This window comes from Onychomys torridus, chromosome 5, assembly GCF_903995425.1.
Source record: "Onychomys torridus chromosome 5, mOncTor1.1, whole genome shotgun sequence".
Taxonomy (NCBI): Eukaryota; Metazoa; Chordata; class Mammalia; order Rodentia; family Cricetidae; genus Onychomys; species Onychomys torridus.
In genome coordinates this window covers 11,916,411-11,938,653 of record NC_050447.1, presented here as the reverse complement: position 1 = coordinate 11,938,653, position 22,243 = coordinate 11,916,411, and the positions used below count along the sequence as shown (strand labels likewise).

The 22,243-nt window shown below is 53.7% G+C and overlaps 2 protein-coding genes across 2 annotated transcripts in view; both read left to right on the top strand.

The window, feature by feature from the left end:
- The first annotated feature begins 948 nt into the window (after positions 1-948).
- Dand5 (DAN domain BMP antagonist family member 5) lies at positions 949-5,608 on the top strand. Its single transcript, XM_036186893.1, has 2 exons — positions 949-1,257; positions 5,157-5,608. The coding sequence occupies exons 1-2, from the start codon at positions 949-951 to the stop codon at positions 5,400-5,402; spliced, it is 555 nt and encodes a 184-aa protein (XP_036042786.1). The 3' UTR covers positions 5,403-5,608.
- A 15,069-nt stretch (positions 5,609-20,677) lies between these two features.
- Positions 20,678-22,243, top strand: part of LOC118583554 (nuclear factor 1 X-type-like) — a 28,939-nt gene continuing 27,373 nt past the window's right edge. Inside the window, exon 1 of the mRNA XM_036186964.1 lies at positions 20,678-20,901. Coding sequence (XP_036042857.1) covers positions 20,875-20,901 — 27 coding nt within the window. The 5' untranslated portion in view covers positions 20,678-20,874. The remainder of the gene's footprint in view (positions 20,902-22,243) is intronic.

Below are 22,243 nucleotides of genomic sequence, written 5' to 3'. Positions count from 1 at the left end.
ACCTCCAGGGTCTTCCCTGAGTGCCCTGAGATCAGAAACCCATACCATGGCCCCTGTAAAGCTCGTCCCATTCATTTTTTTTTTTCCTTTGAAACAAAATCACTCTTTAGCCCAGGCTGCCCTTAAACTTCCGATCTCTCTGCCTCAGCTCTTACGTGCTGGGATGACAGATTCAGATGTGAGAGTTGTGGCCCACACCTCTAATCTCTGCACTCAAGAGAATGAGGTGGAAGAAGCCCGAGGTCATAGGCGGTCTGGGCTGGGGAGTCCCGTCTCAACCCTCCCACCCAATGAGACAATAATAACAGTCGTGTTAACTCATTATTGTTTGGGCGCAGGGGTTTTGCAGAGAGCTCCTAGCTTATCATTCCTAAGGATTTCCTCCTCAGAACAGGAAGAAAAAAACATAATGGGCTTATGCGACCAGTGTGTATCAACACCTGTTTCCAGGTCTTTCTGAGTCCTCTATCCAATCTCTGAGGGAGAGATGTTACCAGCATCATACTCCAGAAGAAGGAGCTGAAGCCCAGAGTGGTTAATGGCGTTGCATGAGGGTGCACAGCCAAGAAACTGCAGGGCAGAGCATGGAACCTCAAAGTCACTGAAGGGTGTGATGTCACTAAGTGGATAAATGGGGGTCTCAGAATTCAAAAGACTTCTAAGCCTCTGTCCCCTAGACCTGCCTTCCTTGATTCTCATGGTCCCCATGGAGCAGGCTCAGCCCCCACTGGGACTCGCAGCAGGCTGGGAGGAGCTGTGGGATTGGACAGGTCAGCTTGCCTTCCTTCCCTGCTGGGAGCTCCCAGAACCACCTGTGGGCTGCCGGGAGGGGAGAGTGGTGAAAAGCAGACCTCTGAGGACCCGGACTATATCACTCTAGACAGCAGGGTCCATTGCCCAGGACCCTGAGCCCACTCCAAGACTGACTGACGACCGCACAGCTAAGTGATGCTCCGTGGCCAGTTAACCACGCTGCTGGGTCTGTTCAGTGGGGTGTGGCTACCCACAGGCTCAGGGAGGCCTAGGGTCCCATCTACCCCTACTCAGGCCTGGGCTGCTGCCAATCACAGCTGGACTCTGGATCCTCTGGTACCAGCCTCTGCCCTGGGTAGCTGGAAGGCCTTCTTGAGTCTACAAGACAAACAGCAAGGAGCAGGTGGGCTGCAGGGAGGGCAGAGAGAGGCTGCTGGTGTGTCTTTACCCTTGGTCCCCCAGGAAGTACTCCAGGAGACTTGTAAAGCTGTGGCCTTTATTCAGGTGAGGTGGTGGTGGTGGTAGTGGTGGTGGTGGTGATGGAGGTGGTGGAGGACATCCTCTGCATTGTACAGAGCACAGATTATGTGGCCTCAGGCAGATTTGCAATCAAGTCTCAAGTCCTGAATCTTCCATTTAAATGCCTATAAGCTTCAGGTTACTCCGTCTTCATCAAATCTATTTCCTCTTCCCTCTCCATTTTTTTTTTTTTTTTTAAAGACATTGGCTCCTGTAGCCCAGGCTGACCTCTGTGTAGCTAAAATGAGCTTGAGGCTGGGTTTGTGTAGCCCAGGCTGACTTCGTGTAACCAAATGATCTTAAGATACCACTTCTGGCTTCACCTCATGTGTGCTGGTTTGCAGGCATGTGCAACCACATCTAGTTTAAGGAACCCAGGGCCTCATGCATGTGAGGCCAGCTGTACCACCAGAGCCACGGCTCCAGCTGCTGAATCCATTTTCCTACTTAGCAGCCAAGAAGAGGCTATTGACAAACACATGTCCCTTGCTCCCTTCCAAACCCTCATGGTTCTCACCTTTCTCTGAACAAAAGCCTGGATTCTCAGAGCACACAGGTTCTACATTCTTTTGACCTCCCTGACTTTGGCTACCCCTTCTCATTCCGCTCCTGACACATGACACACACTCGTGTGTGTGTGTGTGTGTGTGTGTGTGTGTGTGTGTGTGTGTAAGTAGGGTTTTGCTAAGTATTGCAGACTGCCCTGTAGCTCAGTGATCCTTCTCCTGGGATCATAGGTGTGAGTGACCACATCCATCTCAGAGCAGAGGCTTTGCTGCTTTAGCCCAAGTCTTATGTAGCTTGGGGCTGGCTGTAAATATCTATCCTCCTGCCTCTGCCTCTTGAATGCTGGGATTACAGGTGTGCACCACAGCCCAGTTTGTGTGGTGCTGGAGGTGGAACCCAGGACATCAAAAATGCTAAGTAGGTACTCTACCTATTTTTTGTTTGTTTTTTTTTTTGAGACAGGGTTTCTCTGTGTAGCTTTGCATCTTTCCTGGAACTCTCTCTGTAGACCAGGCTGGCCTTGAACTCACAGAGATCCACCTACCTCTGTCTCCTGAGTGCTGGGATTAAAGGCGTGCACCATCACTGCCCGGCAGTACTCTACTTATTGAGCTACATGCCCCATCCCAGGGCAGAGGTTATTTGATTTTGTTCTTTTCAATATACCTGTCTCCATGCCCTACGACAGGGCCAGGCACACAATGGACACTTGGTGTTTGTTGAATGAATGAATGAATGAATGACTAATAGCACATGCCTTTCTGGGCTGTGGAGCAGCTGAACAAGAAACGATTTCATATCTGCATTCAGTTGGTGTTCCAGAAGGCTTTTGGGATTTCTCATTCTATGCCGAGTTCAAGTCCTGCTTCACTGTTGGTGTCTGTAGCTTGCCTGCTCTCTTTCCTCACTTCTATTTAACAGAGGCAATCATCTCAGGTATAGAGTGCCTCTGGCTATGCTCAGTAGGGAGCCACTTCCCAAAATCCTCTTGGCTTGGTATTTGCCTATCAAACCTTGGAACTCAGAAGACCCCGATTAATCTGTTTTGCCCCAAATCTAATTTTTCCTTTCAAGATAGGTCTCACTAAATAGTCCAGGCTGGCCTAGAACTTGTGATCCCATGTTTCAGAGTCCTGGGGTTACACACATCACCATGCCCACTCCACATTTTGGGTCTGCTGCCTACCAGCTAATGGCTGCACCTAGCAAAACCAAACCCAGCTGTGAGTCTAGCTCACTGCTGAGCCCAGAGCTGCACCTGCCCCCCATGGCACAGGCCGCCTTCCCCGCGGCTGTAAGGTCTTGGACAGCTCCAAGCCTCAGTTTCCTCATTTGGAAATAGGGACTTATCATCATTGGTCTCAGCATCAAATCTGGGTTTAGTGGGGGCCAGCATGGAGGTGGGCCAGGGTTTGTTTCTTCTTTTTCTTCCAATACTGGGAGTGCGACCCAGGGTCTTGGGCATGTGGAACACTTGGGAGGCTGAGGCAAAAGGCTAAGGAGTTCAAGGCCAACCTCTGCTAAATAGTGAGCTTGAGGCCAGTGAGTGAGTTTGTTCAAAAACAAACAATAAAGTTTTTTAAAAGGTTTCAAGTAGTTTCTTCTTTTCCTTTTTAAAAATTTCTGAGCATGGTGTTGCACACCTTTAATCCCAGCCCTTGGGAAGCAGAAGCAGTAAGGTTCTCTGGCCAGCCTGGTCTACACAGCAAGTTTCTAGCTAACTAGGGTAATTTGAAGCTTATTTTGTGGGTACACATATATGTGTGTGTACATGGGTGTTCCATGACCCAACTGTGGAGGGCAGAGGACAGCTTATGGGAACTGGTTCGCTTCATTGTGTGGGTCATAGGAATTGAATTCAGGTTATCAGATTCGCTGTGGCCTTCGCCCACTGAGCCATCTTGCTGACCGCTATGGTGTGGTGGTGGTGGTGGTGGTGGTGGTGTGTGTGTATAGTATTTCAGAGGGTAGAGTAATGGTCCAGCAGGTAAGGGCACTGTCAGCAAGCCTGACTATCTGAATTTGATTCCTGGGACCCATACAGTGGAAGGAAGGAACTGATTCCCACAATCTGTCCTTGACTTCCACATGGGCACCATGGCCCGTGAACCCTACCACCCCTCACCCCTGACAAAATAAATTTAATTTTAAGCAGTAAAAAGGACAGGGTTTCACACTATAGCCCAGGCTGGCATAGAACTCACTGAGCAGCCAAGGTTGTCTCAAACTCAGGGCAACCTTCCTTCAGCCTCCCAAGTTCTGGATTACAGGTGTGAGTCACCAGACCCAGCTTGATTAAAAAATATTTAATGTGTATGTTTTACCTCCTATTAGTATGTACACCAGGCGTGGGCCTAAAGCCTGTAGAAGCCTGACAGTGGTGTCAGGCCCCCCAGAACTGGAGCTGTGGGTGGCTGGGAGCCACAGTGGGGGACAGAGCACCCGTGCTCTAACTGATGAGTCATCTCTAGCGGCCTCCACCTTGACTTTTCTTTTTCTGTGGTACTGGGAATGGAACCAAGCCTTGTGCATGTTAACTCGGTGCTCTACTCCTGAGCTACGCCCCAGCTCTGTTTTCCTATTTATTTTGACACAGGGTCTCAGTAAGTTTCCCAAATGGGACTTGATCTTGAGATCCCCAGTCTTGGCCCCCAGAAAGTCTGTGATGTGCATGTCTGCACCACCAGGCCCAGCTTTCCAGTTGAATTGGATGGTTTTCATATGGGAGTGTGTGTGAGGGCACACATGCGTGTGAAGGACAGGGGTTGATGTCAGGGTCCTTAACTGCTTTGTCCCTTAAAAAAAAATTTTTTTTTTTTAATTTTATGAGTGTTTTGCCTGCATATATATCTGTGAGCTATCAGCATGCTTGGTGCCCAGAAGAGGGCGTTGGACCCCTGGAGAAGTTGTGAGTTGCCATATGGGTGCTAGGAATTGAACTAGGTCTTGTAGAAGAGGCGGCTCTTAACCACTGAGCCGCCTCTTCAGCCTCCTCATGCCTTATCTGACAAGCCCTCTGACCCAGGAGCTCACCAATGTGGCTAGGCTGGGCTGGCCAGCAAGCCCAGGGCTGTCTTCCCTTCCCAGTGCTGAGTCCTAGTTTATGTGAGTGCTGGGGATCTGAACTCGGGTCCTCATGCTTGCACCACATCATTTTACTGACTCTCCCCAGCCCTTGATTCGAAAGATTTTATCCCAGAAAGAGGATCGGAAAGGTTGAATAACTTCCTGCAGCCAGAGGAAGATTGAGAATTTAAACTCAGGCCACCTGCCTTCAGCACCCACGCCTTTCTGTTGGGGTAGAAGTGGATGGTAATTATTTTCATCGATCTGGCCTCAGACTGCAGTGATGACTGTCTCCCTGTCTCTGCTTGCAGGTGCTCTCCAGGCCTGGTTGCACAGCGGCCAGGGTCCTTAATCATCTGTGTTTTGGACATTGTTCCTCCTTCTACATTCCCAGCTCAGATCCCACCCCGGTCGTCCTCTGCAACAGCTGTGTGCCAGCTCAAAAGCGCTGGACATCGGTGGTGCTGTGGTGTGGGGCTGGCCATAAAGCCTCCCCTCGGCGGCTGAGGGTGACTGTTACCCTAGTGCAGAAGTGCCAGTGTGGCCCGAAGCTGTGAGCTGAGTGTCGTGGAGGATTGCACAGGATCTGAACCTCGGAAAGAAACAGGAGATGCCATAGAAAGACGTGACCTGAATTATGTACATTAGGTCAAGAGATCAGGGTTAGGAGGACAGATGGACAGGTCCACAAGGTCCTCGTCTGCTCCTGGAACACGAGACATGGTCCCCCAGTCATGGGTTTAGACCACTAATAGTCATAGCATGTGGGGCTGGGGTGTAACTCAGCGGGAAAGGGCTTGCCTACCATGCATGAAGCCCTGGGTTCCATTCTTAGCACGGGGTATGTGAGGGAGGGACTATTCCTTCCACAAGCACTAACTCACGTCGTCCTCAAGAATCAATCCTCAGCAGTCCTGCAGGGTAGGATTTCACCACAGGTCATTTTGCAGATGAGGAAACTGAAGCCGCTGAGGCACTGTCACTCTTTTGGGGGGGGGGGGCGAGACACAGGCCTTGCACACGCGCAGCACAGCTCCCCGCTGAGCCCCTCCCTCAGCCTGGGGTTCCGCTGCTGACCACGAGGTGGCACTGCGTCTCTCTGTCCGAGCCAGACACTGCAACTCTGAGGATGACAGCATCACCCAAACATGGACTCTCAGCAAAGATGACCCCGTTCTAGGGACACCAGAAAAACAGCAGCAGCAGCAGCAAAAACCCATGTCAGGCAAGCGGGAAGCAGCTGCTTGGAAAACCTGGCCCCAGCCAGAGGCGACCCCGAGTGTGCGCAGCTGCCTCTCTCCTTGACAGTGCCTGGGTTTCCCTTATTGCCCCACCCGAGTCCCCGCAGCAGCCTACCCCAGCTTGGCATTCCACGGGAATCATAAAGGTTGGCCAAGTCCAGCTGTGCGTGCGTCTCTCTGCCTGGGTTTCCTGGGTAGGGGGCTCCCTCCTCAGCTAGGGGGCAGGGTGTGCGGCAGCCAGGCGGCCTAGCTTTGGGCGGCTGGAACCAGGGCTCTGGCAGATGGGGCCGTTTGGCAGAGACTCAGAGACATGTGGCAGCGTCCCCTCCCAATGCCCCCACCCCCAGTGCAGGGTGGAGGGAGCTGGTCAAGCGCCCCCTCCCGCCCTTCTTCCTGCCTCAGGAAGGAAGGCTCCAGGTGAGGGGAACAGGAGGCCCCCGACAAGGAAACAGATGGGACAGCACGGCGTGGGAGCTGCGACCCTTGACCTCACAGGCCTGAACAGAGGGGTGGGAACCTGCCTGACTGCCAGCTCCCAAGAGCGTCCTAGAGGGAGGGTCATGGAGCCCTGGGGGTGGGGGGCGCCCTCCTGCCTGTCCCTAGAGCTTGGTGGTCAACCTCATGCAGTGTCTGAGCTGGCAGCTCAGCCCTGGCACCCCTTTTCTGGCGGGCATAAGATGCCTGCATCCCTCCACCTCAGCTGTGCCCACCTCCTGCCAGCCTGGAGAGCCAGCTGGGAACCTTGGTGCCAGGGGGGCCCAGAGTCACTGCGCCCTCCCAGGCAGTGCCAGTCGGCCCCCGCTGCTGCCCCCCAGGCCCAGTAATGGGTGGGTAATGAGTGCTAGGGGAGTGGGGGGAGGGGCGGGGAGGCAGGTGCCACAGGCTCTGGCACCGAGGGCCGCTAATCAGGTTTGCCAACGCCATCTGTCATCGTGCGAGCATCTGGGGCTCAAGGTGACCCTGTCACCCTCAGTTACAATTATGAGTTTGGCATCTGTATTAAAGCCCGCCAGCCAGCCAGGCAGGGGAGGGCTGGGATGGGTAAGGGGGTGCACGGTGAGCCCCATCCCTGGGGTCTGGTTCCCAGGGGTTGTATAGCTGCCAAAGCATGAAGCTTCTCTGCACTCTGTGCATGTGCTCACACAATATGAGTCTACACACACCCATCCTAGCCTCCTCAGCTGGTCTCCCCTAGTGTGTCTGGGCACAGGACTGGGAATCCCAGGGTTTGTTTTGAGTGGCGGCTATGTGTCTGAGGGTTTGGTAGGGTGGGAGGAGGGGAATGGCCATGACACTGTGAGGTGCCTAGGGAAGCAGGAATGTAGGTGTGCTAAGGAGGAGTGGTGGAGACTTAATCTGCCTTTGGATGAGGGTGTGTGTTAGGGTGTGAGTGCTTGGAGTGTGTGATTGTGGGTGTGCATCAGAGGACGTGTAGTGTTGTAGCTCTCACAGTTACAGACTGTGTGGTGGGGTATGAATTTGTGTGTGAGATTCTTTCAGAGTGGTGTGTGTGTGTGTGTGTGTGTGTGTGTGTGTGTGTGTATGTGTGTGTATGTGTGTGTATGTATGTGTGTATGTGTGTGTGTGTGTGTGTGTGTGTGTGTGTGTGTGTGTGTGTATGTGTGTGTATGTGTGTGTGTATGTGTGTGTGTATGTGTGTGTATGTGTGTGTGTGTGTGGCAGCAGCAGCTGGCAGAGGCTGTGGACATTCACCCCAGATTCTCTCCTGCCCCTTCAGTCTGTTCCTGCCTTCAACATTCGGGCTCTGATCCAGAGAGTTCTGACAAAGACCCAGGGCTCTGGATAGTGCAGACCTGTTTTTGGTTTCTCTGTTCTTGGAGCTGTGTTCTCAGTTCAAGATTCCAGTTCTAAACAATGGGGATCTAGACTTTCCCCCCTCAACACAGGGTTTCACTGTGTGTAGCCGTGGCTGTCCTGGAACTCACTCTGTAGACCAGGCTGGCCTCGAACTCACAGAGATCCACCTGCCTCTGCCTCCCGAGTGCTGAGATTAAAGGTGTGCACCACCACTGCCTGACAGATCTAGAGTTTTGCATTCTGGATTCTAGAACGTGAATCTGGTTCTAGATCGTTGGTCCTGCATTTTGGATCTGTTTTTCTACATCTCAGAATTATTGGGGTCTAGAGTCTCTTCTTTTGGATTCTGGAGATACCTGCACATACCTGTACCCAGAATCTCATTGGAGGATTCTAAGCAGGTGCTTTACTGCTCAGCTACACCCCTGACCCCCTTAACCTAGACCGTGATTATGAATTCTAGGACATGGATTACCTAGGCTGAGTTCTGGGTCTGGACTCTTATCTCTGTGTGTTCATCCTGGGTAGTCTCTCTGCCTGGGGTTCTATAATTAAGCCTTCAATCACAGCCCCTAAAGATCAGTGTAGAGACAACATTTGACCACCAGGGGCCGCCCTTGGTCTAGATTTGGGCTAGAGTGACCTAGCTGTGGGGCCACAAGGACCAGCATGACCCAACTTTTTTTGTTTGTTTTTGTTTTTTGAGACAGGGTTTCTCTGTGTGACTTTGCACCTTTCCTGGAACTCGCTCTGGAGACCAGGCTGGCCTCGAACTCACAGAGATCCGCCTGGCTCTGCCTCCCGAGTGCTGAGATTAAAGGCATGCCACCCTCACCCCCACTCCCCCATCCCCCACCCCGGCATGACCCAACTTTTTGAGGGAGACTGGGAGTGACTTCCTTATTCTCCCCTTCCACCTCAAGTCTCATGTGAGGACTTAAGGCTTTCAGCTTCCACCACTCAGATCTGAATAGTGAGCCCAGTGCCCCCCAGTCCTACAAAAGTGTCTCTTGGACAGGCTGTAGGATGTCGAAGACCATCTCCAGGAGATGGTGACCCACCCCTTGTGACAGCAGTACTGTTAACCTGTAAAGGGGTGTGATTTTTTTCTCTTGAGACAGAGTCTCCTCTATGCTCTATGTAGCCCTGGCTATCCTGGAACTCACTCTGTAGACCAGGCTGGCCTTGAACTCACGGAGATCCACCTACTTCTGCCTCCCGAGTGCTGGGATTAAAGATGTGTGTCACCATGCCTTTGGCCACAAGATGTGTGATGTTAGCTGATCACAGGATGATTGCAATGAAGTCCAGTGTGTTCTGTGTTTCTGAGGTGTGGTAGGAGGCCCTGTCACATGTCACATGCGCCTGTGATTATGTCAAGTGGTTGCTATGGGTGTGCCTGTAAGCACTGTAAGGACTACAGTGTGTCCCTGGGGGAAGGTATTCCGGAGTGTCAGGAGCAGTATCCGGAAGGCTGTGTCTCTGTGTGAAGGATGCCGTGTTAGCAGGACAAGGTGGACATTCTGGGAGTGTCCAGTTGCGACAGTGGAGTGAGGACATGGCATCAGAGATGACATTCGCTGTGTCTGGATACATATGGTCCTTCCTCTGTCAGTCCATGAGCATGCCCACCAGTCTCTCTGAACCCAGACTCCTCTCACTTGGGGTCCCATCCCTGCCTGGTCCTACTGCCAGGCACACCAAGAGGTGCAGTGAGGCCCCTGAATCTCATGCCTCCTGCTCAACTCAGTTCTCTTCCACTTTCCTCGCTGGCTGGGCTTTTGCTTGTCCTCCATGTTCTCCCCCCACCCCAGAAGTCACTCTCATCTCCCCAGCCCTTCCTCTTGGATTCTAAACGTTACTTTCTCCTTGTCGCCCTCCCATCTAGATGCCCCTTTCTCTAGCATACACATGCCAAGGGAGGCCGGAGGATGACCTTAATTGTCTTCCTCAAGTTTCCTCACTCTTTTCCTCCTCAGACTGGGTGTCACTGTGTTGCCTTGTCTGGCCTGAAACTCACCATATTGACCGGGCTGGCTTGGAATTCACAGAACTCGGCCTGCCTGTGCTGGGACTAAAGGTAATCGACACCACACCCAGCTTTCCAACCTCATTTTTTTCGACACAGGGGCTTTTGCTGAATCTGGAAGGCTAGATGGCCAGCGTCCTGGAATCCACCTGCCTCTGCCTTCCCAAGCTTACAGGCCTGTGCTCCCAAGCCTGCCTGTTTTTTTACAGGAGTGATAGGGAGCCAAACTCTCACCGCCCACCCCCTCCCAGCACAAGAGACATTGGCCTGGAACTCAGAGCCTAGGCTGCCCCTGTAGGATTTACACTTGTGTGTCACTGTGTTGGTCTGTCCCCTTCTCTTCCTTGTAAGACCTCTTTCTCTCTTTCCGTGTCTCCCAGCCCTGAATCTTGTTATGTCCACCTCTTCCTTCCCATCTTCTTCCCCGCATTTCTCCCTGTCACTGTCTCTCCATATTCGCTGCACTCCATCTCTGCCAGCCCGGGTGGGTCCGGGTGGGTCCGGGACAGCCCAACCGGGGCGCCGCGGTGAACAATGCGGCATTCAGGAGGCCGGCCGGCGCCATGGCAACGCGCCTGCCCCGCCCTCCCCGCGCGCGGGCCGCGCGTGCCAAGAGGGTGCCATGGTTACACCGGGCGCGTGCCCACCCTGCGCGCCGCCGCGGCCCCGCACGCTCTTGCAGGGCTGGGCCAGAAGGGGGCGCCCGGTCTTAGCCTCGGCCTGGGGTCCGGAGGAGCTTCCATCTTCAAAGTGCCTTCAGCCCCCAGTGGCCTGGTTTTCCCATCTATAAAGTTCAAGTTCGGGGGGGGGGAGGGGAGGTAGAAGTGGGAGGAGGAAGGCGAGCGGGGGAGAGGGAGGAAGGAGAGAGGGAAAGAGTGTAGGGCACTGGAGGATAGTTCTCTATTTGTGCTTTTGTATTTGGTGGTCGGTGGAACTGTATGCATACTTGAGCAAACTTGTGCCCCACTGTTTGGACGCCTGTGTTGTGTGTTTTACAAGAAGTCGTTGCCGAGGACACTTGGTGGGAGGAGAACCCACTTCCACGAGTGGTCCTCTGCTCTCCACAGGCTTGTGACCACAAGCAAATGCCCACACACATGCATACACAGAAATAACAAATAAGTGCAACAAAATGTGAAAAGAAGTTGAATAGGGGTGGTCAACGTACAGCGCTCGCTTAGTGTGCTTGAGGTCTCGGGTGCCATCCCAGCACCACACTGTTGGTAGTTACTTTCAGGTCACTGTTTTATAAGTTTGGAAATGTGGATGTGTGCTGCATTTCTGCCTGTGGTGGTGAGTGTTGGCGATGTTGTAATGGTGTGTTTATGGTCATGTGACTGGGTGCCCATGTGGCATGGCTGTATATGTGGTAGGTGTCTGTAGTTGGGGTGCTGTTGTGAATTCACACTGCCTATTGCTGGGCTTGGTGTGCACTGATGGATAGCTGTGTTAAGTCGGGTGTGATTTGGAGTTTGTGTGTCTGGGGTCTGTGTTCTCAAACCCTTATCTCATATATACTTAGGTGTGGAAATGGGTGTGGGTTCCAAGGACTACAGAGTTCTGGCAGAGCCCCCTCACCTGAGGGCCTCCTGGCACAGAAGGGGGTGCCCAGCTGCCTGGGACCTTGGACTCCCTACAGGTTCAGGAGAGCCCCAGCTGATGAATATTCATGAGGGGGGCTGGCACCTCCTGACAACAGCTGCGCTTCTATTAGTCGCTCCCTACTCTGCTGCTCCCAGTAGAAGGAAGAGGATTTCAGCCTGTCTGTCCCTGTCTCCAAGACAGGGTCTCGGGTCTGGGGAGTCCTGAGGACAATCACGGCCGGCCATGTCAGCATGTTAACAAACATCTCAACAGCTTGTTGGGATGGCTAAGAGGCTGTCTAAATGTTGTGACAGGCATGGGAAGGGTGATTGTTGAATGCCAGGATGTCCTTGTAGCTGTGGTGTGACATTACCCTGTTTCATTGTAGCCGTGTCCAGACTGTGGGCATGGTGTGGCACTGTGAGGGAAATGGGCAGCTGTCGCTTGCAATAGGACTGAGCAGTGTGGCCTGGACCTCACTGGCTGCCAGCTCCAGGACGCTGGGACTGCAAGGCTGTATTGTGTCACCAGGGCCACCCTGATCTGAGGACAGCTGTGGGTCTCACCCTGGGACTGCAGGGACTGGACCTGCTTCTCTTGACAAGGACTGATAGGGCAGTGACTCTGTGTGGCCACATGGTTAGGACAGCTGCAGGAACATGCAGACTGAGCGTGTGAGAGTGACGTTGATACAGTGTGGGGTCAGATTGTCGGGGCGTTGCATGAGTCGGGTTGTGGGGCTGATCACACATCCCTGGAGTTGCTGGGGGCAGTGGCATTTCTGTGTGCGATCGTGTAGCTGAGGGTATGGCAGGCGGTGTAGCTGTGTAGGTGACACTGTGGTAGTGCCTATAGTTATGTGGAGTTGAAAGTATGGCAGTGATTGTACTTGAAAACATGAACCGGAAGGCTACAACCGCCCAGATCCTACCTTCAGCCTGCACAAGGAACTGAGGAGATTCCTGTCATGGGGTAAGCTAGGGCTTCACCCTGACGTTTCCTGAGATGTGGACATAGGCTGGGGCACAGGATTCCTTTGTCTCCTCTCCCCTGGCTGGTTTGGAGAGAAGCTTCTAGAAGCAACAGAGATGAAGTAGGATTCCAGCTGTAGTTAGTTGGCCCCAGAGGCCTCAGATCCAACATATGTGGCTCAGTCAGTGCGGCCCTACCTCCTCTGACTTCTCATCTCACACTCTGGCCCAATCGAGAGCTGCTGCTGGCTGCCCGAGACAGCACAGAGACTCTATTCAGGACCAGGGACCAGGTTACCAGGGTGGGCGGGTCTCCGACCAGCTGCAAATGAAACATTTCCCTAACCCTACATGGCTCCAGGAGACGCTGGCTAGGCTGCTCCATAGACAAGTATGGGTGTGTCTGTTGCATCCTGGGAAGGTGTGGGTCTCCTGTGATTCAGGCATGTCTGTGTCTGTGTATGCGACCAGAAGTGATGTTCTTGTTTGTATGTGTGGGTATGTACCCATGTGGTGTACTGTGTGCCCTCCTTATGGAGGTCAGAGGTCAACTTTGTTCCTCAGGTCTTGTTCACTTGGTTTTTGTTTTTTACAGTTATGTATTGTGTGTGTGTATATATATGCAGCTGGGCACATGTGCCATAGCATGTGTGTGGGAGTCAGAAGACAACTTGGAAGGAGGTGGCTTTCTCTTTCTGTAATGTGGTTCCAAGGATTGGATTCAGGCTAAGTACCTTTACCCACTGAACCATCTTGCTGGCCCTCTCTTTTAAATAATCATTCCTACTTATTTTGTGTGGGGAGGACACATGCATGACATAGCACACACGTGGAGGGGTGCCTAGTGCCTTTAACTAATGAGCCATCCTCCTGCCCTCCCTCCCTCCCACCTCCTTCCCTCCCTCCCTCCCTCCCTCCCTCCCTCCTTCCCTCCCTCCCTCCCTTCCTTCCTTTAAGGATTTACTTATTTTATGTGTATGAGTATTTTGCTTGCATGTATCTATGAACACCATGTATGTGCCTGGTGCCTTCAGAGGTCGGAAGAGGCACCAGATCCCCTGGAACTGGAGTTATGGATGGCTGTGAGGTGCCATGTGGGTGCTGGGAAACAGGCCCAGGTGCTCTGCAGAGCAGCCAGTGCTCCGGACATTGAGCCATCGCCCTAGTCCAGTCCCCCTTTGTCTTCTGAGACCTGGAGTTGGCCAAAGACCAGGCTGGCCTGGCCAGTGAGCCTCAGGGACCTGTCTGTCTTGTCCCCCAGGTGCTGGGATGACAAGTGTGCACCACCATGTCCAGCTTTTATTTTATTTTTTTTAAATGTGGATTCTGGGGATTCAACTCAGTTCCTTATGCTTGAAGAGAGAGGGTTTTGTCACATGACTTTTCTGCAGAGATCCCTACTTCCACTGTTTGTTTGTTTTTTGAGACAGGGTCTCTCTGTGTAGCCCTGGCTGTCCTGAATCTCACTCTGTAGACCATGCTGGCCTGGAACTCACAGAGATCCGCCTGCCTCTGCCTCCTGAGTGCTGGGGCTAAAGGCGTGCACTACCACCACCAGCACCACCCAGCACCGACTTTTTTAAAGATGTGTTCTCCCTAGGTTATCCAGTCTGGCCTCAGATTCCTCCCTTCTGCTTCACTTCTGTGTATTGTGATTACAGACATGTTCCTCTAGGACTGATGACCATCACCGTGTGAGTGTGTAATTTTTTTAAACATTTAATTTTTTTTTTTAGATTTATTTATTATGTATACAGTGTTCTGCCTACATGTGTCCTTGTAGGCCAGAAGACGGCACCAGATTTCATTATGGGTGGTTGTGAGCCACCATGTGGTTGCTGGGACTTGAACTCAGGACCTCTGGAAGAGCAGTCGGTGCTCTTAACCTCTGAGCCATCTCTCCAGCTCTGAGTGTGTAATTTTTTTTAATTTTTTTTTTGAGACAGTGTCTTGCTATGCTGCCTAGTCTAAGTTTACCTTAAAGATCCTCAGGCCAGGTATGGTAATGCACACCTTTAATTCCAGCACTTGGGAGGCAGAGGCATCTTGGTGAGATCAAGACCAGGGTGATGTACATAGCAAATCCCAGGACAGCTAAAGCTACATAGTGAGACCTTGTCTCAAAGAGACAACACAGACTGGAACTCACCATCCTCCCGGTGAGTGCTAGGATTACAGATGTGTGCCACTGTGCCTGATTCTTGTGTGGTTCTAGTCTATCCTGCTTCATGAGACAGTTTCCTGCAGCCAAGCTTGGCTTCACATTTGCAATAAAGCCAAGAATGGTCTTGGACTTCTGCTTCTCCTGCATTAGACAAGGGCCTCCACATCCAATTTATGAAGTGCTTGGGAGTGAACCCAGGGCTTCCACCTGTCTTACATGCCCCGTCTTGTCCCCTGCCCCCCCCCCCCTGCTTCGAACATTTAAAATGTTTATATTTTTATGTGTATGTGTATCTGTATTATGTAGTCTTGTGTGTGCAGTACTCACAGAGGCCAGAAGAGGGCATGGGATCCCTCAGAACTGGTGGTGGTAAGGGTAGTTGTAAACTGCATGATGTGGGGGCTAGGAACTCAGGTCCTTCAGAAGAGCAGCAGCCCTCTTAACCCCTGAGCCATCTCCAGGCCCTGTTTTGTTTTTGTTTTCAATTTTATTTATTCATGTGTATATATGTGTGCTTGCATGTGTGGAGGTAAGATGAGAACTTGCTGGAGTCAGTTGTCTCTTCCCAACACATGAGTATCAGGGATGTAAGTCAGGTCATCGGGTTTGATGGCAAGCAATTTTACCCACTGGACCATCCTGCTGGCCTCTGATACAGGGTCTCAAGTAGCCCAAGGAGGGCTCAAGTTCATTATGTAGTGGAGGATGGCCTTGAATTCCTGATCCTCCAACCTCCACTTCCATGGTGCTGAGGTGATAAGATAAACTCCATGCCTGTTTCATGTGGTGCTGAGAACGGAACCCAGGGCTTCACGTTTGCTAGCTAAGCCCTTTATCAACTGAGCTGTGTCCCATGCCCATCTGTATTTTTACGCCTGGCTATGCCTGTGTGTTTCCATGGTCCTGTGTGAGTGTCATGGTGAGATTCCAGACAGGTCAACAACATGGCCTGGTGACAGGTCCTCAGCTATGTCTCAGAAGTGGGGAATCCATGATTCTTCACACTCAGCACAACTTAGGGACCGGAGGTGGCCCTGCCTGCCAGGCTGGGCATAGGATTAGATTGGGAAGAGGGGACCCTCATCTTTTAGGAGGAACTGGAGCACCCCTTTCTCTTTGCCTGGCAGCACCCACAGTTGAGGTCCTTGCTTATCTTCTGTACTGAGTGTGTGCCTACTTTCCCAAGAGGCCCACCCAGCTGCCAGGCAGCTCTGGAGCCCAGTATTGCCCAGCCCCACCTTCCATGGCCCAGGATGTGGCTGATGAAGCCCAGATGTTTAAGCCTGCCCTCCCCCACTGCTGCTGGCATCCTGGCAGGCAATGCCATGAGCTTGCTTCTCGCTCTCCAACACCTGCACGGGAAGAACACACCTGCTGCCAGCTGTAGCCAGGTAGGCAGCTGGGAAGGAGGAATGTGGGGGATTCCAGCTGTGACACCCCAGCTGTGCCCAGCCCCCTGGTAGTGTTCCCTCCTTCTCAATATCTTCAGGACCAGGTGTGCCCTCAGATCTGGGCTCTGGGAGACAGGAGGGCTGGGTTACTCTGCTGCCCTGTGAGAAACACCTCCTCCAGCTGCCAGCTGTGAAGGCTCAGAACATGGTCACTGTGCATCTGTGTGTGTGTAGGTGTGCACTCGGTATCAAAGATGGGGTCTGAGTATGGGGTAGGATGAGTGCAAATATGTGTGAATGTAAGGGCAAGAACTTGGGTTCTGTGGGTGTAGATGGACATAGTGAATGTGTGAATCTAAGGAAAAGTATGTGTATGTGAACATAGGGAGTTGTTACAGTGTGAGTTTCAGTGTGTGGATGGAGATAGGGATGTTGTGTATGACTAGATGTAAGGATGGACTATGTGTGCGTGAGGATGGAAGAGAGTGTGTGTGTGTGTGTGTGTACAATGAATGTCATGTGTCTAGACGAAAAGGTGGATGTTTCGGGTGTGTGTGTGTATGTGTGATGGGATGGCCTGTGTATACATATGACAGAGGGAGAGTAGATAGGTGGATGTTGTGGGTGTGTATGAGACTGTAGAACGGCTGTGTGTGAATACAGCATTGGTGTGTGAGTGGAAGGTGGGAGCTAGGGAGAGTACAAAATGGGTGTTGTGTGCAAATGGGGACTAGAGTGTGTATGTGTGCAAATGAAAGGATGTATGAATGAAGGGACAATGTGTGGTATCTATGTATGGGCTGTTGTGTGTGGGGTGTATGTGTCAAAGGCTACTGGGGAGTGTGTGAGAAGGAGTTCATGTTATATACAGTGTGTGTGTATGTGTATAGGGTTGATATTACCTAGTGAATATGCAGGATTGATGGTGTGTCATATGTGTCTGAATGGTCGATGTGCGTGTGTTTGTGTGACAGGTTCGTGTTGTCTAGTGTATGTTTTCAGAGTTGATATTGTTTAGTATGTGTATGTAAAGAGTTGATGTCTGCTTGTGTGTGTATGTGTGAGGGGCTGATGTTATCATGTGTATTTGTGTACAGAGTTGATATTGTGCAGCATATATTGTAAAGAGTTGATATTGTCTTGTGTGTTGTGTGTGTGTGTGAAGGGTTGATATTGTCTTGTGTGTGTGTGTGAAGGGTTGGTGTTGTGAATGTATATAGCGTGTATTTTCAGGGTTGATGTCTGGTGTGTGTGTGGTGTGTGTAAGGAGTTGATTATTGTCTTGTGTGTGTGTGTTGTGTGTGTGTGTGGTGTGTGTGTAAGGAGTTGATGTTGTTTAGTAAGTTAGGAAAGTGTTGATGTTGTGTGGTGTGTATGTAGGGTTCATGTTATTTATTGTGTGCCTGTGAAAGGTTGATATTGTGTAGTGTGTGTGAACAGTTGACACTGTGTTGTATTGTGTGCAGGATTGCCGTCCTGCTGTGTGTGAAGGAGGAGTTGACCCCCACACACACCAAAGAAGCCTTACATCTCTGTCTCCTCCCAGTCATCCGGGTCCTGGATCTCCTCATCCTGGCCCAGCCTGGGTCTATCTGTCTGTCTGTCAACACAGCCTCTCTGGGTTCCCCTTTCCGGAGCTATCCTTCTCTCCCAATCTCTTTAGTCTCCACACCCCCTCTTCCTCCAGCAGTCCCTCCCAGCCCCCAGTTCTCACTGCACCCCCTAGCCCCACAGAGCCCCCTCACTTTCAGCCCCTCCCCCTCCTCTGTGGCAGCCCTGAAACTTGAACCGGGTGTTAAAAGTTTCTGTTTACGAGAAGCCCTTGAATTTTTAAGGACATATCAATTCCCTCCCTCTGCCAGGGCCTTGCATCCTTGCCTCACAGGCAGCCACTGGAGTACAGGGGCAGGCCTGGATCAACAGATAGGATCCCAGGGGCCATGGCCCCAAGCAGGAATGACAGGCGCACCACATCCCCAGACAGCTTCAGGCACAGAGACCCTGCTTCCTGACACACAGGCACACATATCCACCTAGTAACACAGATGACTACGGCTGATGTCATTAGGCAAACATGCACCACACACAGCTAACCCTTCCCTTGTGAGTGTACGTATATATATATGCACAGGGTCTTATATAGCCCAGGCTTGCCTCCAACTGGCTGTGTAGACAAGAATGACCTTGAACTTCCGATCCTGCTCCCTTTGTCTCCAGAGGATTGGGATAAGCGTGCGCCATCATGACTGGTTTATGTAGACCTGGGGATTGAAGCCAGGGCTTCAGGCTGGGAAAACACTTTATCAACTACATCCCAATCCTACACATCTTTCGCATGCATGCACACATGTATGTCCTCCTTGGTACACACCCACCCACCACAGCACTACACATTGATACACATGGAAACATACTGGGCACACAGTGACCATACACATTGCTATGGGCTGTGTAGGCAGGATGACCCTGAGCTCGAACACATGGATATATTCATACTGACATGGGCTAACACATACACACATGCCTGACAAAGAAAGACATCCGATGCCTGGTGCACACATAGATACACTCAGATCTAGTCGGGCATGTTAGCATGGTCCGAAACACATACTGACATGGCCTTAAATACACTTACTGGCATGGGCTGACCCACTCTGGTACATCAACTCCTTTCCACTGGCTGGGACCCACAGGAGGGAAGCATGCACAGGACGTCTGCTCACAAGCAGTCCCCCTGGGACTCTTGGACACTCACACTCTGGGACATATATGGAAACAATGTGACTGATATTCAAGGTGGCCACACTGACATGTTTGATCAGTGCTGACACACTCACTGAAGTGTCCTGTGGCCTCCCCTCCTGTTACACTAAGATTTCCATCAGTGACCGGTGCTCCCTGTCCCGCTATGTCCCAGTGCTTGGCATAGGAGTGGAAGGCACCTTTGCTGACTCACAGACACCTCCGTGAGTACAGCCACACCCATGTCACTACTCAGAATACACTGAGCACAAAAAACTGGCCTTGCTCAAACCCACACCAGACATCCTAGGCACATCTGTTCTGTGTTATCTCAGAGGTTTTGGGACAAGGGGCATAGCGTTCAGGGACATTTATATGTACACCTCCTCATGCCTGCTAGCCCCTACACACCCACCCACGCACACCTGGGCACCTATGCCACCCCCAGCAGACAATGCGTTGCTGAGAATTGCCACAGCTTCTTGGCCCAGCAGGCTGGCAAAGTTCTGGTTGCACCTGGCGGTAGGAAGGAGTTCTGCCTTGACAGGAGCTGCCGGAGGACTGCAGGCAGAGCCTCCCCACCCAGCCTGGGGTCACCCAAGGGTTCTTTGTGCCCTACTCCAGGGTTTCCAGTACCTACCTACCCTTCTTAACCCCTTCTCCCTTTCCTCTCTCCCTGTGAAGGTTTCTTTCTCCCTCTGTGGTTGCTTGTTTGGTTTTTGAAACAGGGTCTCACTAGACGGGCCAAGCCAGCCTCGAACTAAGTAGCCCGGGGGCTGGTCTACAGTTCACTCATGGTCTTTCTGTTGTGGCTTCTGAGGGCAGGGATTACAGACTTATGCCAACCCACCCACCTCATTCCCATCTGCAGTGGAAGGGGGAGTCCTGGGCCTGCCAATAGGGGCAGCTTCCCCACAATACAGCTAATGCCCCTCAGCCCCAGGACATGTGCAAAGGTATGGGAGACGTGTGTGTGTGTGTGTGTGTGTGTGTGTGTGTGTGTGTGAGAGAGAGAGAGAGAGAGAGAGAGAGAGAGAGACAGACTTGGAAGAGTCTCTAAGGTTTGGCTATCAGGGTTGTAGATCAGCGTGCCCTAGGCCTGGGGTATATCTGGGCAACACAATGTGTGATGTATGTGTCCCTGCACAGTGACACTTTGTGTCCTTTGTATGGGGTTCCAATGTGTCAGGGCATCCTTTCCATCAGCTTCACCCTGTGTCTGGGTGGATCTCCACAGCTGCCTGCCAAGATATTTGGGCTTGGCTGTGTGTTGGTGTGTCATTGTGTGTTGAGTGTGACAAGGCATGGTTGTGTGATCGTACATGTATCAGTCTGCAGGAACATGTGTAGCACGTGTATGTACGTTAGTGTGGCTCCCAGCGTTGCTCTGCATTGGGACGACATATGACAGTTGGTGGTGTGTGGATCTTGGTTGTGTCTGTGCCCGGTGTGCACCGCGGGCTGGTGTGACTCCATGAGGAATAGGCCCTACGTTCCTCCGTGACATTCGTGCCTGTCCAAGCCCTGCTGCGTGTCAGCGTGTGTCGGCGCCCGAACGCCGGCCAGCACGTGTCGGGGCGGCCGCGTCGGTGTGCGTCCCCGCGTGTGTGAGTGTGGTGTGTGCGCGCGTGTGTGCATGTGTGTGCGCGCCGGCCGCGCTCACCCGCCCCGCCCGCCCCTCCCCGCGCCCCTCCTCCCGCCCGCGCCGCCCGCCCGCTCCCTCTCCCCGGAGTGCGCCGCTTCCAAACTTTGTCTAAACTTTCACTTTCACAGCGCGGCGGCGGCGGCGGCGGCGGCGGTGGCGGGCGAGGGCGACCGGCCGAGCGGCGGCGGCATGGAGTAGACGCGCGGCGGCGGCGGCGGCGGACGCGAGAGGCAGCGGCGAGCGCGGCGGCGGCCCGGAGCCCGCGGGGCCGAGCCTGTGAGCGCGGAGCGGCGGTGGGCCGAGCGGGGCCGCGGGCCGGGCGGGCGCCGCGCGGCGGAGGCCGGAGCAGCGGAGCCGGAGCCCGAGTGCCAGCCAGCGCGACGCCGCCTGCCGGGCCTGCCCTCGCCGCGGCCGGCCTCCGCGCTCGCGCCCGGGCGCCCAGCGATGTACTCCCCGTACTGCCTCACCCAGGTACCGGCCGCCGCCCCCGCGCCCCGGCAGGGCCGGGCCGGGGTCCCGCAGGCGCGCGGGCTGCGGGCGGGGCGCGGGGCGCTGCCCTGGGGCGCGCGGCGGGAGTGCGTGGAGAGTGGGCGAGGGGGGCGAGTGCGCGCGGCGGGGCGCGGCGGACAGCGGACCCCTGCTGCCGCGCGGCGGGGCGGCGTGGTGGCAGGCGCGGGCGGGCAGGGTGACACGGCGGCAGGAGGCAGAGTGGCCCCGGGGCGCCGGGGAGCGCGGGCGGGCGGGCGGGCGGGCAGCGTTCCCTGAGCGCGGCGCGGCGGCTCCAGGGGTGGCAGTGGCGGGCGTGCGGGCGGCCGCTCTGCGCGCGGCTGGGGTGCCCCGAGCGGCCCGGGCGTCTCCCCAAAGTCTTTGTTCAGGCCTCGCATGGGAGCGGGGCTGAGAAAATGGCGGGGCTCCCAAATTTCGGAGGGGCAGGGGAGGGGAGGGAGGGACGGGCGTGCTGCCAGCCCGGGCCGCGCCTCTCTGCGGATCCTGGACGTTTGCAGACGCGGCTCCCTGGCCCCAAACTTTCCTCCGTGCAAACTTTCCGGTCTCAGAGACCTGGACCGCCGCGGTGTGGACCTGGAAGTGCCCCAGGGAATCCCGGCCCGCCACCCGCAGGCGAGAAGGGCGGGAGCAGCGGTGGACACCGCAGGCCGACCCCGTTGGGATCAGCCGTCGGGTCAGCCTCTGGCACAGCAGCGCCGACCTTGGCGTGCTGCGGGAGCGCGAGCGCGAGAACGCGTCCCGCCTCCAGCGAAGTTCCCTGCGCAGAGTGTAGCGGAGGCCGAGGCCTGCAGCATGCCTAGTCTGCTACCCCACTCTTTTCCAGCCCTGACTCCAAGCCCTGACAGGGCGCATGCTAGCCCAGCCCAGACCTAGAGGGATCCTCAGTGCTACCTGCAGGACCAGGCGGGGGCAGGTGACGGATTCGGCAAGCAGAGGGGATTTGTGGAGGTTGCTTATACTTGCCTGCCGGCAAGGCCTGTCTTTGGAAGCTCTCTAGGCAGGCCCTGAATCTCTAACGGCCCACTCTGCTAAGCCAGAGCCCTATCAGACAAGTGCTAAATGTGCCCTACCTTAGAGTGGGAGCACATATCCATGGTGCATATATGTGGCCAGATATGTGGGTGGGGAGCACGCCAGGATGTTTGGAAGGGGCAAAAAAGTAAATGCAGGTCCGGTGCAGTTCCGCCGACACAGCACTCTTGTGTTCCCAGGGACATGTGTGTGTGTGTGTGTGTGTGTGTGTGTGTGTGGTGTGTGTGTGTGTGTGTGTGTGTGTGTGTGTGTAGAATCTATATGTGTGGCCCCT